Source organism: Podarcis vaucheri (genome assembly GCF_965113315.1).
Source record: "Podarcis vaucheri genome assembly, chromosome: 11".
Lineage (NCBI taxonomy): Eukaryota > Metazoa > Chordata > Lepidosauria > Squamata > Lacertidae > Podarcis > Podarcis vaucheri.
In genome coordinates, this window is record NC_138749.1 from 46,820,448 (window position 1) to 46,837,477 (window position 17,030).

At 43.9% G+C, this 17,030-nt stretch overlaps 1 protein-coding gene across 1 annotated transcript in view; it reads right to left on the minus strand.

Moving 5' to 3' along the window:
- Positions 1–16,692, minus strand: part of DTWD2 (DTW domain containing 2) — a 97,493-nt gene extending 80,801 nt beyond the window's left edge. Inside the window, exon 1 of the mRNA XM_082191634.1 lies at positions 16,330–16,692. Coding sequence (XP_082047760.1) covers positions 16,330–16,505 — 176 coding nt within the window. The 5' untranslated portion in view covers positions 16,506–16,692. The remainder of the gene's footprint in view (positions 1–16,329) is intronic.
- Between the last annotated feature and the right edge of the window lie 338 nt (positions 16,693–17,030).

The window sequence follows — 17,030 nt, forward strand, 5'->3', positions numbered from 1 at the left end:
GGAGAGGGGATTGCTTGAATCCAAGGGTTTGCACAGGCTCCCAGAAGCTTGCATGTGCAACACTAAACCATGGTTTAGACTTTATGTGGCTCAGCCCAGGGTAAAACTACTTTTTATAATTTGCTGTTTGAAAACTGGTCTATTGTCACCCAAAATCTTTTTTAAAATATATATATATATATATATATATATATATATATCAACCACAAGAAAGCTGTGGTATAAATATAGTTTGATTTTACCACTTTCCTTAACAATTAGCATATTTTATTATACTTTTAATATTCTGTTGGAAGCCGCCCAGAGTGGCTGGAGAAACCCAGCCAGATAGGTGGGGTATAAATAATAAATTATTATTATTATTACATGTATATTTTTGGAACTCCTCACTTCATGTTAACAAGTGTATTATGAACACTGAGTAGCTGAGAACAAATTGCTCTGCTGCCACTAGTAGTAGTAGTAGTAGTAGTAGTAGTAGTAGTAGTAATTAAATTTGTATACTGTCCTTCATCCGAAAACCACAGGGTGGTCTTAAAATACAAAATACAAATACAAAATGAGAACACAAAATACATAATAAACAAAAAGAGAGAGAACCCAACTGGCTCCCATAAACACATTTAAAAGGCCATATAATGTTTAATCAGCCAAAGGCCTGAATATAAAGAAACCTTCGCCTGGTGCCCAAAGATATAGAATGAAGGTGCCAGATGAATTTCCCTGGGGTGAGCATTCCACAAACGGGAAACCACTGAAGAAAAGGCCTGTTATTGTGTTGCTGCCATCCAGGCCTCTCACATGAAGAAGAGCCTCAGATGATGATCAAACGGTCTGGATCAGTTCATCAGGGGAGAAGCAGTCCTTGAGGTATTGCGGGTCAGAGCCATTTAAGGATGTATAGATCAAAACCAGAAATTTGAATTGGGCCCAGCCAGTACAGTGGTACCTTGGTTCTCAAACGCCTTGGTACTCAAACAACTTGGAACCCAAACACTGCAAACCAGGAAGTAAGTGTTCCAGTTTGCAAACTTTTTTCGGAAGACGAATGCGCTCTGTTTTGAGTCTTACGCTTCCGATCTGAGTGCCACTCTTCCGTTCTGAGTTTTAAGCTGAGGTCTGTCTGTTTATGCTATTTATTTTGCATTTCCGTTTTTGCAGCTTTTTTGTTTTGTTTTTGTGACTGTGTGGAACCCAGTTCAGCTCCTGATTGACTGTGTGACTGTAGACATTGTTTATTGCTTTCATGTTATGGATCAATGGTCCCGTTAGATAGTAAAATTCATGTTAAATTGCTGTTTGAGGGGTTGTTTTTAAAAGTCTGGAACTGATTTATTCATTTTGCATTACTTTCTATGGGAAAACGCACCTTGGTTTTGGAACGCTTTGGTTTTGGAACGAACCTCCGGAATGGATTAAGTTTGAGAACCAAGGTACCACTGTACAGTAGGGCCAGGATCGGTGTAATATGCTCAAATCATCTTGCCCCAGTGAGCAACCTGGCCGCTGAATTCTGCACCAGCTAAAGCTTCCAAACTGTCTTCTGAGGCAGCTCCATATATAATGCATTGCAGTAATCTAACCTAGAGGTTACCCGAGAATAGAACACAAAAGTTAGGCTATCCCTGTCCAGACAGGAGCACAGCTGGGCCACCAGCCGAAGCTCATGAAAGGCACTTCATGCCACTAAGGCCACCTGAGCCTCAAGAGACAGCAAAAGATCCAGGAGTACCTCCAAGCTGTGTACCTGCTCCTTCAGAGGGAGTGCAACCCCATTAAGAGCAGGCAACCTCCAGCCAACCAGTCTAGGAACTGCCCACTAACAATGCCACATTCTTATCTGCACTGAGCTTCAGTTTGTTGGATCTCATCCAGTCCATTACCAAGGTAAGACAACCGTCTCTAGCACATCCACTATTCAGTACAGAGGAGAGCCAGGATTATGTCCCTTGTCTGGGTCCAGATGCAGGCAGCTACATGCATTTGCCATGAAGAATGTCATATATTGTACGCAAAACAAAAAGGAGCTTTCAGATGTCTGAACCGTGAGATCCTAAGTGTCTGAAATGGGGCTTTTAAAATGCACAAAGAATTACGTCCTTTCAGCAGAAAGTGCACATCTGGCTTTAAACACACAGCTACTTTCATCATCCTATAAAGACCTGAGCTACCGAAGTGTATAATTAACCTGCTGTTCTATTAAGAAAGCTAACAAGACAGCTTGCTTTCCAAAGGTATGCCCTTTATGAGTCAAACTTCAGAAAAGTTCACTGAAAAGCAATATTAAAATCCAAGATTGCCAAATAAAATTATTATCTCTCTGAAGTGAGAAACAATTAGGTAAATATGTTTTGCAATGAGTGCTTGGTTGGAGAAGACTCAGTGTGATTTCTAGTCCCTTGGCAACAATCTAGATAACAACAGACCACTGCTATTTTACAGCATCTCTGCCAAATACTTTCTTGCAGAGCACTTTCATGCTTTAAGGAAGACAGAAGCTTGTGGGAGTTTATTGTTTTGTTTTGTTAAGCCTCTTTAATTGTTATCTGTGTATTTTGGAAAACCCACCCACCTTGCCTATAATAACTTATGAAGAAAGCTTTATATAGATTTACTTTGCAAGCACGTCAAAATGAAAAGATGTGGAAAAGGATTGAGACGATCACTTGCTCAATGAAGCTTTAAAGGACACTCATCTCTATTTATTTACTCTATTGATTTCTCTTCTTGAGAACCACAAAGAGCTGTCCATATCACTCTAAGTGCTTAGGGTAATTATTTAAAGAGAATAAAAGCCTATCACAAAAGTACATACACACAGTAAGAATCTGAGTCAATATCTACCTTGCTTATGTATTTTTATTAGCCTGCAATGGAGAGCATGCTTATCCCTCTAAATCTACAAAGTGCCAAGGAAGGACCACTGAGACTTCTTCCTATTCACATCAAGGGCCGGGCCATAACTGGTTTTCAGCATCATGATATATCACCAGCTAAACATCACAATATATTGCTATATCACAATATCTGAAATAAGGAAGGAACTACACAGAGGACAATGTCCTGGCAACTGCTACTACTTAACGGTCTAAAACTGATAAATGATTATTATCAATCACCTCATGGTCAACTTTCATCAGCAGGCAAGGCAAAATGCATCCAATTTAGACTTTTGGTTTTGGGCTTGGCTACCAAATGTTGGTATTCAGGACAATCCAAAGTACAGTGATGAGTTATAGTGAATACAAATACAAATAATCTGGGACTGCCAGACTGCCTGCAGGCCTACTAGGTGACAGAAGAAGCAGCAGCTGATGAAACTGTGTGATGACTGATAATATTGTCATTTATCCGTTTTAGACCCCTAAATCAAGGGTAGGCAACCTAAGGCCCATGGGCCACAAGCAGCCCACGGAGGTCGTTTAACCAGCCCACGAGCCGCCCCTGAACCGAGCCATCCACTCGGCGAGTCCCCGGACGCTGCACTAAACTGGCGCGGCGCGAGGACTTGCTTCTGCGGTGCCAGAAATCACTTCTGCTGGAAATTGCGCCCATGAAGTGATCTCCGCTGGAGTGAACTGGTAAACTTTGCCGACCCTTGCCCTAAGTAGTAGCAGTTGCCAGGACATTGTCCTGTTCGCCTCTGTATAGTTCCATCCTTCTTTCAGACATTGCAGTAGATTGCAGTGTTTAGCTGTGATAACATTGCAACGTTTAGCTGGTGAGTTATCGCAATATTGAAAACCAGATATTGCCTAGTCTAGCCCTTACACACATTGTGATTCACCATATATCGCTGGCTCAAATATTATGAAACAATTATCATAATGTGAACTTCAAACCGGTGTTGGATTTATTGATATATCGCTCAGCCCTATTCGCATAGTGTCTTTGCTTGAACTCTTCTCCCGCTTGCTTTCTGCCTTACAGTAAATAGAAAACTGAATTTCTGAACCCAAAGAGCCATGCAACAACTCTGTGTGCCTCACATTGTGGACTTGTGTTTCTCTCTCTCTTTTACATACATTAATCTGGGTTGGCTAATTTTAGTGTGACTAATTGCAATGCATTCTCATTCCACATTGGGAATCTGGCTTGTTTTGAAACTGTTTTGGATGGTGATGGTGTGTGTGTGTGTGTGTGTGTGTGTGTGTGTGTGTGTGTGTGTGACTGGCTGCCAATTAGTTTCTGGGCCCAATTCAAAGTGCTGGTGCTGACCTATAAAGCTGTACACAGCGCAGGACCTCAATGCCTTAAAAACTTCATCTCCTCATAAGTGTTAGAAACTGGGACAGAAAAGCTAGGAGCCAAATGGCTCCTGGGATCTGGGCTGTGGGCGCCAAAACAGAATTCCTAGTCATTAGGGATGGGGGGGGGGCGATCAGCAACACTTTTTATTTATTTTAAGCATGAACGAATAAACAATTCACGTAAGAGACACATTGTTAATATCACGTTTTTATCAGAGATTGTGAATACATGTGTAATTTGGTGTTTACAATAAAAAATATTGGTATCATACTTCAGTTTTCAAAACACTCTACTCTTTATTGTTAAACTCCTTAACATATTGTCTATCTTTAACATACACTTCGAGGCTTCAAAGCAGTGAGACTTTGCCCCCTCTCCTCCACCCTATGCTGTCCCAAACCTGCCCTGGAAGGTCAGGGGACACAGAGGGGGAGGCGAGCGGAAAAGTCCCATTGTGCAAGCAGTTGTTTATCCATGAGTGCAATTATTTGAATACTGCCCTGAGTACCTTTAGAGATGTAGCCACACCCAAAAAACTTTGTCAAAGCCAGTACGTTTCCGAGCACAATTCAAAGTGTTGGTGCTGACCTTTAAAGCCCTAAACGGCCTTGGTCCAGTATACTTGAAGGAGCATCTCCACCCCCATCATTCTACCCAGACACTGAGGTCCAGTGCATAAGCGCCGACTCCATGGGGCCTGAGGGGGCCCGAGCCCCCTCAAAAATTCATTTGGGGGGGCTCTGCCCCCCCAATAATCTCGGCCGCCCCTCCCCCAGCCCAAAATGCACAGGGTCGGGCTGCATGCCTCCTGCCCTCCCTCCCGAGCAAAAGCTCCACCCAATTTCCTTCGGAGCTGACTAATAGGCGCAGCACGCTCTCCCCTATTCGCTCACGAGGAGGCGGCGCCACTTTATTTGCATACATGAGCTTATTTATTATTCATGAGCTTTCATTTATTATTCATTATTTATTATTCATGGGCTCCCCCAATATTTTTTATAAGTCGGCGCCCCTGGTCCAGTGCCGAGGGCCTTCTGGCGGTTCCCTTCCCGCGAGAATCCAAGTTACAGGGAACCAGGCAGAGGGCCTACTTGGTAGTGGCACCCACCCTGTGGAACACCCTTCCACCAGATGTCAAAGAGAACAACTACCAGACTTTTAGAAGACATCGGAAGGCAGCCCTGTTTAGGAAAGCTTTTTATGTTTGATGCATTACTGTATTTTAATATTTTGTTGGAAGCCCAGCCAGATGGGCGGGGTATTATTATTATTATTATTATTATTATTAAACACTGTCAGTAGGGTGCAGGAGGCTCTCACTGCTATTCCCTGTGGATCCTTCACGGGAGAGAGATCTCCATTTTAGAGCAGGTTGTGTTGCCGCAGGCCCACCTGCTCTAATATTTCTATACAAGGGGTACCTGCAGAGAAAATACATTTGGCTCACTGCTCCCTTTTCTGTCACTGCAAATCCCTACTCTGCAAATCCGAGAATATTGCCAAGAATTTCCAAAACAAAGAAAAAAAGCAGCCAATGGAGAAAAGTACCTAAACTGATTGTGAGAGCAACGACAAAGGGGATTATCCAAGAGCCTATTTCCTCTTGAAAACTATTCACTATATTCCATTGAAAAAAACCATCCGATACTTAGGACATATCTTTGTGGCAGGGCAAGAATAATAGCAAGTATTTTACACTGTTTGCTGCTTTAAACAAAAGCCTCTTGAACATTTCTCTTTCAGTATTTTGAAGGCCTTATCACATTTGTCTCGGGCAACAATTCATTCCTAGATGTCTTATACGCACAGCCTGCAGCCAGAATCTTTGTTTAAACTTTGAGGACTTGGCAGAAGCAATTAAGATTAAAGAGATATCAAGCAGGATGTAAATGCTGATGAAGACGGACACTTTTGCCTCAAGAATGGCAAGTGGCGACTTACCTTTGTTAGGGTTCTTACAGCCAGATAATGATCAACATATATGTCAGTCAAGAAATATGTAAAGTAACTAAGCAAGTAATAGACATCACCCCAGAACTGGCCCTCCTAAACATCTTCCAAGACAACAATGCCCATTTACACCACAAAGAACTCATAACCCACCTACTTTCAGCAGCCAGAAACACCATAAAAAAGACACTGGAGAGACCTGTCAGGAGTAAGCATGGACCAATGGTACCAAATAGTTTGGGAAACAGCCCTACTAGAAAAATTAACTAATAAACTGAAACTGACACGGGGACAAACAGAAGAAGACGCCTTCACGTATGGCTCCCCTTTATCACATACACAGCCCAACAGGACAATGACAATAATCCACCAACAGCATACAAATCAATATGGCTAACCTGATCCAAAACACCCACCCACCTCACTCACACACGAAAACAAAGATCACCGCAGCTAATCACAAGCAAACAATCACACTCTAGGCCAACCCCAACCTCTCTCACCACCAAAGGAACACAACTGAACAACAAAAGCAACGCTGACAACAAACTCTACATACATTAAACATAATAGAAACACCGCCACCCGACCCCACCCCCATCCATCTTCCCTCTCTCCACCCCCCTTTCTTTTTTCTTTTTTTTCTTCTCCCCCTAATGCCTCAACAAATGAAACGGATTTGTAAAAATGTTACATGGGGGGGGGGGGGAAATACAAGGCATTACACTTCTGTAAAACAAGAAAATCCTTAATAAAATATTTTTAAAAAACAAATAAAAAAATATATGTCAGTCAAATATGTATTTTTTCAGGTTTTTTCAGGATGCAAAAGCAAATATAATTGTTCCAATGATATCAATAGATTCATCATGCATTGACTTTATTTTGCTGTGGGTATTGTTGTTTTTTTGTAAGAGTTTACAAACTACCGTATACTACAAAAGCCTTTCACCAATTATAACAGAGTGTATATTTTAAAGAGATAAAATCTTAGCATTTTCTAACATGTTTAATAAGACACCTCCAGTTTATGATCCAAAGGCTCATTAATACAAATCTTGGGAACAGTGGTTTGGGGTTTTTTTTAATTTTCTCATTAAATGGAATGTTATTGGGGAAATATTAATACACTTCGTAAGTGGACAATTTGAGGGGACAATTTTCTCTTTTCCCACTACCAAAATATGTGAAATGTGGTGAAAGGCAAAAAATAGGTTATTCAAAAATAGGTCATCTTTCCAGTGAATATACCCCTTATACTTGTTATAAGGGGGGAAAACTGCTCCTTTATCCCTTATGGGGTATCCAAGAGCCCGTATAGTGCCCCTATAGAGTCCATATGTAGGTTCTGTATTGGTAGGAGAAAATAACAGAGACCAACCAGAGAATATGGAGAAGCAAAGCAGCTAGTAAGCATGATCTTTATTAAACTGTTGCAACAGGGTCCCCCACTCCTGCCTTGCAGAGAGGGAGGAGAGGAACCCAGAACAATGGTGTGCAAACTCTTATAAAGACTTTTGAAGTTGCTCACCCTGTAGCCAGAGACCACCCCCAAAACACCATACATACATCACAGAAAGAGGCGGTCTACAGAAGAAAGCCTGTCTGCCAGGATACCTGATCACTGGTCACTGATTGCATTACCTGGACAGCCAGGCCATTCTTTTGTGGTGGTAAATACTTTAATTCCTGAATCCAGGTCACAAGCTCATCCTATTCACCCACACAAGTACGCCCTTAAGACAGGTAAGCAAAAGACAGTGGAGAGACTTTCGCATTTCCTTCCACCTTGCAGAGAAATATTTGAGGTCACTGGGAGAGTCAAAATGACTTCAGGATTGTTCTCCTGTACTATTTTAGACACATAGTTTATATACTTATGTATGTGTTTGCCTTGTAAATTTATGAATGCTTATTTTATATTTGGGACCCTACGACTCTTATATACAGCTTATGATGTTTCAATCTGCACTGAAATATCCTTCTTTTCTCAATCCCATACTCCTCAAGGCAAGACTACAGTTAATACAATCACAGAAGACAAAGCCAATCAAAAGGTAATGACATTAATTAACAAGATTAGTCACTGCTACAGGCAGAGGCTCTTTGTTCTCATCAGTCAAGGGACACGGCCATCCAATGATGTCTAAGTGTGTGTGTGTGTGTGTGTGTGTGTGTGTGTTTTAATGTCAACAGATCAAAACAGGTAGCAGCCAAATGGAATGAGCGCTGGGCGGATGGCCTGAAAAGATCAGAACTCATCATGTAATAATCAACCCCCAACCAAGTCTTAAAATGTGATCCTAACACACTGTGCTACCACATTTAAGAACTGAACATGCAGTATACCCAGTGTAATCTTTTTAGAAAAAGAGGTGCCGGAACTCACCATGAACACCTCCCTTGTTCTCTTATAATGGCAATGGCACCTACCTGAGAGGTGCCGGAACTCAGTTCTGGCAACTTCCAGCTGAAAAAAGGCCTGAATATACCAATATTGGGACGTGGGTGGCACTGTGGGTTAAACCACAGAGCCTAGGACTTGCCGATCAGAAGGTCGGTGGTTCAAATCCCCGCGACGGGGTGAGCTCCCATTGCTCAGTCCCTGCTCCTGCTCACCTAGCAGTTTGAAAGCATGTCAAACTGCAAGTAGATAAATAGGTACCGCTCCGGCGGGAAGGTAAACGGCGTTTCCGTGCGCTGCTCTGGTTCGCCAGAAGCGGCTTAGTCATGCTGGCCACATGACCTGGAAGCTGTACGCCGGCTCCCTCGGCCAATAAACCGAGATGAGCGCCGCAACCCCAGAGTCGGCCACGACAGGACCTAATGATCAGGGGTCCCTTTACCTTTATACCAATATTGATGCAAGTATGAGATTGAAATAAAAACAAATATGTTGGTTCAGATTTCTCTGGTGCCAGAGAGTTACTCCGGAGTGGGAGATAGCCAAGTGATATTCCAGTGACTAGATTTTAGTAGTCAAACAGATGTTCAAGTATTGGTAACAATCCTAATTGTCAAACAAATGCCAAACAAATCAGAAGGTATGTGAAACCAACTATTCCTATTCAAGTTTATCTAAGAATTCCCAATATCTACCTAGCTATCCAGTTCCCAATATCATTTCCCAGACTACCAATGCTACATGACAAAGCTGCACACTTACCACAGGATTAAACACTGTGTGACAACTCAAAAGACCTCTGAGTAAATATGCAAAGGATTGTGGTGTTTCAAAACAAAACCCAATACAGGGTTCAGAAGTTAGGCTCATTTGGTGTTACTAGAGGCAGGAAACTGCTTATCTCCTATTCCAAGGATGCATCCATTTGGTTTTCTTTACATCCTTTCATATAAGTGAAATGATGTTATTCGCCCATATGAGAAAAATAGGCTGGTACAGAAACTATGAGACGATGGTCCAATGCATCTGGGCAAGATGAACAGCATGTGCACACACTTGTAACATGGCCTAGATCCCATAGCTACCACTGCCAGAATTGCTCATCCCTGGAAGTCACAAAACTTTGATTCTGGTACATGGAGTGTGCATTGAGGAGAGAGTTGGGAACACTTAGTAAGGAGGAGGGGGACCACTTCTCCTCCCATTCTTCAGGTCACTTCCTGAAAAACTTGAATCCTCTGCATCCTCTTCTATTCCAAGAGCATCTTTATGTCCCTTTCGCAGGCATTAGATCAGGGGTCAGCAAACTTTTTCAGCAGGGGTCTAGTCCACTGTCCCTCAGATCTTGGGGGGGGGGGACACAACTTTATTTTGAAAGTGGGGGAAAATAAACAAATTCCTATGCCCCACAAATAACCCAGAGATGCATTTTAAATAAAAGCACACATTCTACTCATGTAAAAACACCAGGCAAGCCCCACAAATAACCCAGAGATCCATTTTAAATAAAAGGGCACATTCCACACATGTAAAAACACGCTGATTCCTGAACCGTCCACGGGCCGGATTTAGAAGGCGATTGGGCCGGATCCAGCCCCCGAGCCTTAGTTTGCCTACCCATGCATTAAATGCTCTAGGGGAGTGCAAAGCATCATTCCTATACTAAATACAGAGCTGTATGCATCACATAAGCAGATGAATGGCAAAAGATGGGCAAAAAGAGTTGGAGGACTGGGACACATTCTATTACAAAATAATATCCCATTATCTCATCTATACATCCTTGTACACAAAAGCAGACTAATATGTACTCTGCTACATACGAGGATCTCCACACATCTGCCATCCAACAGGTGAAGCTCCCTTATACCGAATCAAACAACTAATCGAGACCACTGATCTATCTAGCTCAGCACTGGGAATGGCTCAACAGGATTTCAGACTGGGGTCTTTCACAGCTTGGGACAGATGCTAGAGACTGAGCTTCGGACCTTCTGCGTGCAAAGCATTGGGAGAAGGGGAAAGGTAGAGTAGGTTTAGAAGGGGAAATGGAATTGGAGAAGTTTGGGAAATGCTGCTCATGTGTCAATACATACAGTAACATTGTTATCACAAGACCAAAACATGCACAAACTGAGGTTATTACTCAGATGGACATGGAGGGGATGTCTGAAAGAGGACTGGAACTAAAAACTGATTCTAAAAAGGTCTTCAGAAAGGCTTCCTGAAATAGCAGGGTCTTTCAAAGAACTGGTGGATTATACAGATATATCTATTAAATGATGAAAATTGTTGCAAAAAGAGCAACTAACACCACCATGCAACAATTATGCAGGTCAAATTTATGTTAGAGGAAGAACTGTAAGAAGTACATCTACCGTATTTTTCGCTCTATAACACGCAGATTTTTTCTCCTAAAAAGGAAGGGGAAATGTCTGTGCGTGTTATGCAGCGAATGTGTGGTCCCTGGAGCCAAAAAATTAGGCAAAAATCAAACCGCGCTTCAGGGAGAAGGGAAGCCTTGAAAAGAGGAAGTTGCTGCTTTCCTGCACTCTGCCTCCGGGTCTTACCGCCCACCCGCTCTGTTTCGTTACTGTGTTTGCTCAAACGGAACAAAGAGCAGGGAAAGCCCCTCCCCTCCAGGCAAGTAGAGGGGAAAGCAGAGCGTCCCTCTAATTCCTCTCCATGCTCCGCTCCTTCCTCTCTGTGCTCCGGTGCTGCTGAAAACATGCAGGTGGGAGAGAGAGACAGAGAGAGAGAGGGGGGGGAGGGAGGGAGAGAGAGAGAGAGAGAGAGCTGGCTGGCTTGGGTGGGTGCGTGGGGGAAACTTTTGCCTTCCTTTCCTCCCTCCCGTTATACCCCACTCCTGCATTCTTAGCCCTTCTGTGTTTTTCCTTCCCTCCCCACTTAAAATGTGGTTAAAAAGCATGGATCCACATGGATCCTAAGGATTTTTGCACTGGGTCACCCCAAATTCACCATCAGAGCACATAGCATGTCCATGGCTACAGCCTGCCCCCCAAAAATCATGCACCCACTGTTGCCTGGGGCTGCAATGGTGCAAAAATGTGGTTAAAAAGCATGGATCCACATGGATCTGTGCATTGGGTCACCCCCAAATTCACCACCAGAGAACATAGCATGTCCATGGCTGCAGCCTGCCCCCCCCAAATCATGCACCCACTGTTGCCTGGGGCTGCAATGGTGCAAAAATGTGGTTAAAAAGCATGGATCCACATGGATCTTTGCATTGGGTCACCCCCAAATTCACCACCAGAGAACATAGCATGTCCATGGCTGCAGCCTGCCCCCCCAAAATCATGCACCCACTGTTGCCTGGGGCTGCAACGGTGCAAAAATGTGGTTAAAAAGCATGGATCCTCAGGATCTTTGCATTGGGTCTCCCCCAGATTCACCACCAGAGAACATAGCATGTCCATGGCTACAGCCTGCCCCCCCCCAAATCACACACCCACTGTTGTCTGGGGCTGCAATGGTGCAAAAACGTGGTTACAAAGCATGGATCCACATGGATCCTCAGGATCTTTGCATTGGGTCAGCCCAAATTCACCATCAGATCACATGTCTGTGGCCACAGCATGAAGCACAAAAATGATACATCCAATGTTTCATTCAGAATGTTTTTCCCTTGTTTTCCTCCTCTAAAAACGATGTGCGTGTTATGGTCAGGTGCGTGTTATAGAGCGAAAAATACGGTAAGTAATTCTACCCTGTCAAGGCAGGAGATGGACTGAAAGGCCTATCTTTTTCTGAAAAGCTTACATCTGAAAAGCCCTGATGGCTTGTAAACATACCCATTAGGGACTTAATTAGGAGGGACTAAAACATCTCTCATCACCTGCAAAGCTTATTCCCACCATCTAGCACATTAGCCAGTGCATTAATTCTCTAAATCAAGGCAGCCTTTCCACTGAATTACGAATGAGCTATTTCAAATACTCCTCTCTCTCTCTCTCTGACTGACAAATCTCAAAAGTTAAATTTAATAAACCTCTCTTGGTGATGACAGCCGTGAGTCACACGAGCAAAAATGTCAAGGCTAGCAGATATCTCTAAGGCCCAGAAACTCTGGCATGATTATGATAGAAAGTTCACAGAGTGACTGTGGAATAATAGTTTATAACAGAACCCTGATTTACTAAATTTCACCAGTTCAGTTAACTTCATAGCTATGGAGCACAAGGCAGTTATTTGCAAGACTCCACTGTGCAAATTAATTGAATCCTCCACCTGGTCTGTTAAAACATTAGAATCATAGTTTTTGGACTGACACATACATACATATAATACATAAATAATTTTAGACAGGTTTCTTTCTTCTTCTTTTCTACTTTCATGAATACAAGCTAATATTTCATAATCCAATTAGAAAATTGAGGAGGCAGCAAGAAAGTCTATGAGGAAAAGCAGACAGGCAAATTTTATACATATGTCTAATTTATTACGTGAACTGAAGCCAGAGTCCGCCCAAGGATATATAAAATAGGTAAGAGGGCTAACTTCTGTGGCCAAGTACATATTGATTTAATTTAACTTCTAGTCCACCATTCTCACAATTCAAGAGAAACAAAAAAACTCCACAAACTCCCCCAAAAGGAAGAACAAATTAAGCAACTGCGGCAGCCCACCAATAAGAGAAAGGGATGAGACTATCTGATCTGAGCAATATCAGATTTATGCACAAGCTATGTAGGTTAAACCACAGAGCCTAGGACTTGCCAATCAGAAGGTCGGCGGTTCGAATCCCCACGACGGGGTGAGCTCCCGTTGCTCAGTCCCTGCTCCTGCCAACCTAGCAGTTCGAAAGCACATCAAAGTGAAGGAGATAAATAGGTACTGCTCTGGCAGGAAGGTAAACGGCATTTCCGTGAGCTACTCTGGTTCCCCAGAAGCAGCGTAGTCATACTGGCCACATGACCCAGAAGCTGTCTGCGGACAAACGCCGGCTCCCTCGGCCACTAAAGCGAGATGAGCGCCGCAACCCCAGAGTCGGTCACGACTGGGCCTAACAGTCAGGGGTCCTTTACCTTTTATGTAGTCTACATTTTAGGGCCTCAGATTATGAGGTGCCTCTAAATACCACTGCCCCCCAAAAGCTAGTCAGATAGTCAGTTTTTAGTTGCATCCTCACCTACAAACCTATATAGCAAATACTAAACTTCATTCTTTCCACTTTCATTGTCCGTTGAACAATCAACCTTTAAGGTAATGCTATGTGGCCGCTTAAATTTGACATAGTTTAAGGCTTCAGAGTATCTTAATCCTGCCCTGGGCCAAATGAGGAAAGGTGAGCTTTGGCACCTGCTTCCCTCTCCTCTGTGACCTTCTCCAAAGACCCTGCTGCCAGTTCCAGCATCCTTGGTCTAGCAGTTTTAGAATAGCTCCTTGCAGGGCTGCATCATCTTCCTGGGACAGTGGGGAAGGGTGCAAGAAGGGCAAGGGACATCCCAGTTTGCGCCAGTGGGTGAAGAGGCTGGTTTTACTTTTATATAGTCACAAGGAAGAGAAGGCCTTTTCTGTGTTGGCACACCCAACTTTGAAATGCCCCCCCCCCCAGGAGAGAAATATTCCGCCAACATTACAACTATTTTGGTGCCAGGTTAAGACATTTTAGTTTACTTTTTGTGCAGGTCCCATTTGTAGTTTTCTATTTGAAATGCTGCTGAAGTGGGCGGCTTGTGGAAGGTGAAAGAAACATGGGGAAATGATTTTTTCCTCATCTCCAATAGTACCTTTCGTCAAACAAGATCCTATCCTATCCGGAATTGACAACAGTAACAGCACATATGTGCCTCTATAAACATGCAAGGGGTTGCATACTGCTAAATAAGTACTCTGAGTTGCTAAATAAGTACTCTGAGTAGATGCGATGAAATTCATGGACCACAGTCAACCACGATTACTTCAATTGCCAAAATAAATAAGATGCATAGGGGTGTTTTTAGATTCAGGGGTGTTTTTTTAATACAAAAACTTGCAAGAACACAATTGCTCACTAGATGGCAGCACAGTGTCACCAATGCATGTTGCTTAGTGGCTATCGCATATGCCTTCAAAAAGGTCACATTATATGGTTAGATCATTAGATGTAATATTCTGTCAAACCCAAATGTAACGGGGGGGGGTGTCCTATGCATATTTCCTCAGAGGTATGTCTCACTGCATCCCAGTGAGCTTTGTGGCTGAGTAAGGATTTGAACTCTGGACTTTGCAGTTTGACACTCTTCTGACCCATGGGTAGGCAAGGGTAGGCAAACTAAGGCCCGGGGGCTGGATCCGGACCAATCGCCTTCTAAATCCGGCCTGCGGATGGTCCGGGAATCAACGTGTTTTTAAATGAGTAGAATGTGTCCTTTTATTTAAAATGCATCTCTGGGTTATTTGTGGGGCCTGACTGGTGTTTTTACATGGGTAGAATGTGTGCTTTTCTTAAAAATGCATCTCTGGGTTATTTGTGGAGCATAGGAATTCGTTCATTTCCCCCCAAAAAAATATAGTCCAGCCCCCTACAAGGTCTGAGGGTCAGTGGCCTGGCCCCCTGCTGAAAAAGTTTGCTGACCCCTGCTCTAACCACTATGCACCACAGCTGGCTTGCTTGATAGCAGCAGCGGGGGGTGGGGTGGGGAGCAGTATCTTATCATATCTTATCTTATCCAAACGAGCCGACTATCTAATCTCTCTCTCTATTTAAAGTTACAGGAAGGTAGCCGTGTTGGTCGGCTGTAGTCGAAACAAAATAATTAAAAAAAATTCCTTCCAGTAGCACCTTAGAGACCAACTAAGTTTGTTATTGGTATGAGCTTTCGTGTGCATGCACACTTCTTCAGATACACTGAAACAGAAGTCACCAGACCCTTATATATAGTGAGAGGGTGGGGAGGGGTATTACTCAGAAGGGTGGTGGGAATAACACCATTCCTGGTCCCAACACCATCAAACATACCATCTCAGGACTACTTAATTGGTCATCTTCTAACATTGTGTATGCCAACAGTGCCCTTCAGCTCTCTATATTGGACAAACAGGCCAAACCCTACGCCAATGGATAAATGGACATCAGGAATCACAAGACAGAGAAGCCAGTAGGAGAACACTTCAATCTCCCAGGACAGTCTATACAAGGTCTCAAAGTAGCTGTCTTATTACGAAAGAATTTCAGAAACAGACTGGAAAGAGAAGTTGCTGAATTGCAACTTATTACCAAACTTAAAACCAGGGAGAGACCTGGTCTGAATAGAAACATTGGATTCTTATCTCATTATACATGATGAAGCTATTTTTAATCATCTCACCCCTTACTTTTTCCTGTAAGACCAATTGCAGTCGTTAACAGGTTTACCACACCTATCAGCCATTCCCACCACCCTTGAGTAATACCCCTCCCCATATAAGGGTCTGGTGACTTCTCTTTCAGTGCATGCACACGAAAGCTCATACCAATAACTAACTTAGCTGGTCTCTAAGGTGATACTGGAAGGATTTTTTTAATTTTGTTTCTCTATTTAAAGGTAGCAACAAAGCGAGGAGAGGAGGGAAAGAGAGAGGATCCTCAGAGGCGCCATAAAACTGAGAAGCGAGGGGTGGAAAGAGGAGGCGAAGGTGCACCGCCGCCTCTCCGCCACTAGGGGGAGCGGGCGGACAGGCGGTGTCACGTGACCTCCGCGCGCCGCGGCGGCGGCCTGCCTTCATTCTATCCCACTCACCCGCAACGGCCGCACTCCGGCCTCCGCGCGCTGAGCTCCACCGGCAGCTCCCAGAGGCCCCCGCAGTCTTCCGCTCCTTCCTCGGAGCCGCTCGCCGGAGCGGGAGGCCTCAGCAGCGGCTCCTCGTCTTCTCTGCCTCCCGCGGCGTCCGTTGCCGGCGTCTCCCTCCCCTCCATCGCTTCTGCCCTGCCCCGGAACGTTCGGGAGAGGGCGCTAGGACCCCGCCGGTCGCCGAAAGTTGGAACGCCGGCCGTGTGATGGGAAAAGGGCTTTCCTCCTTCTCCCGCCCCCGCCGGACATGCTCAGCCAATCAGAAACGCGGCTCCAGCCAATCGGGAAGCAGCGTGATCTTCAAAGGCTTTTGCTTTCACGCAGAATGATACCTTTGCCCCTTTTGAGCCGAGAGATACCTGTGCGAAGTGCTGGCTGCGAATCACCGCCTTACCCGGATTCTAAGAATTCAGATCTGTTCTCCGCTTGTAGGAAATCATCTTCTGCGGCACAACAAATTCTCCTATGGATCAGTTAATGATTAAGGAACTGGAAGTAAGAGAATAAGAAAATGGACAGTTTTCCCAGAGGGGGGGATGTAGGAGGTGCAGATCCTCCAAAGATCAGCTTTATGAACAAGTTTTTTTTAACTTGCTCATTACTTATATTCATACGTTACATTCAGGGAGTGTACACGCATTCATATATTC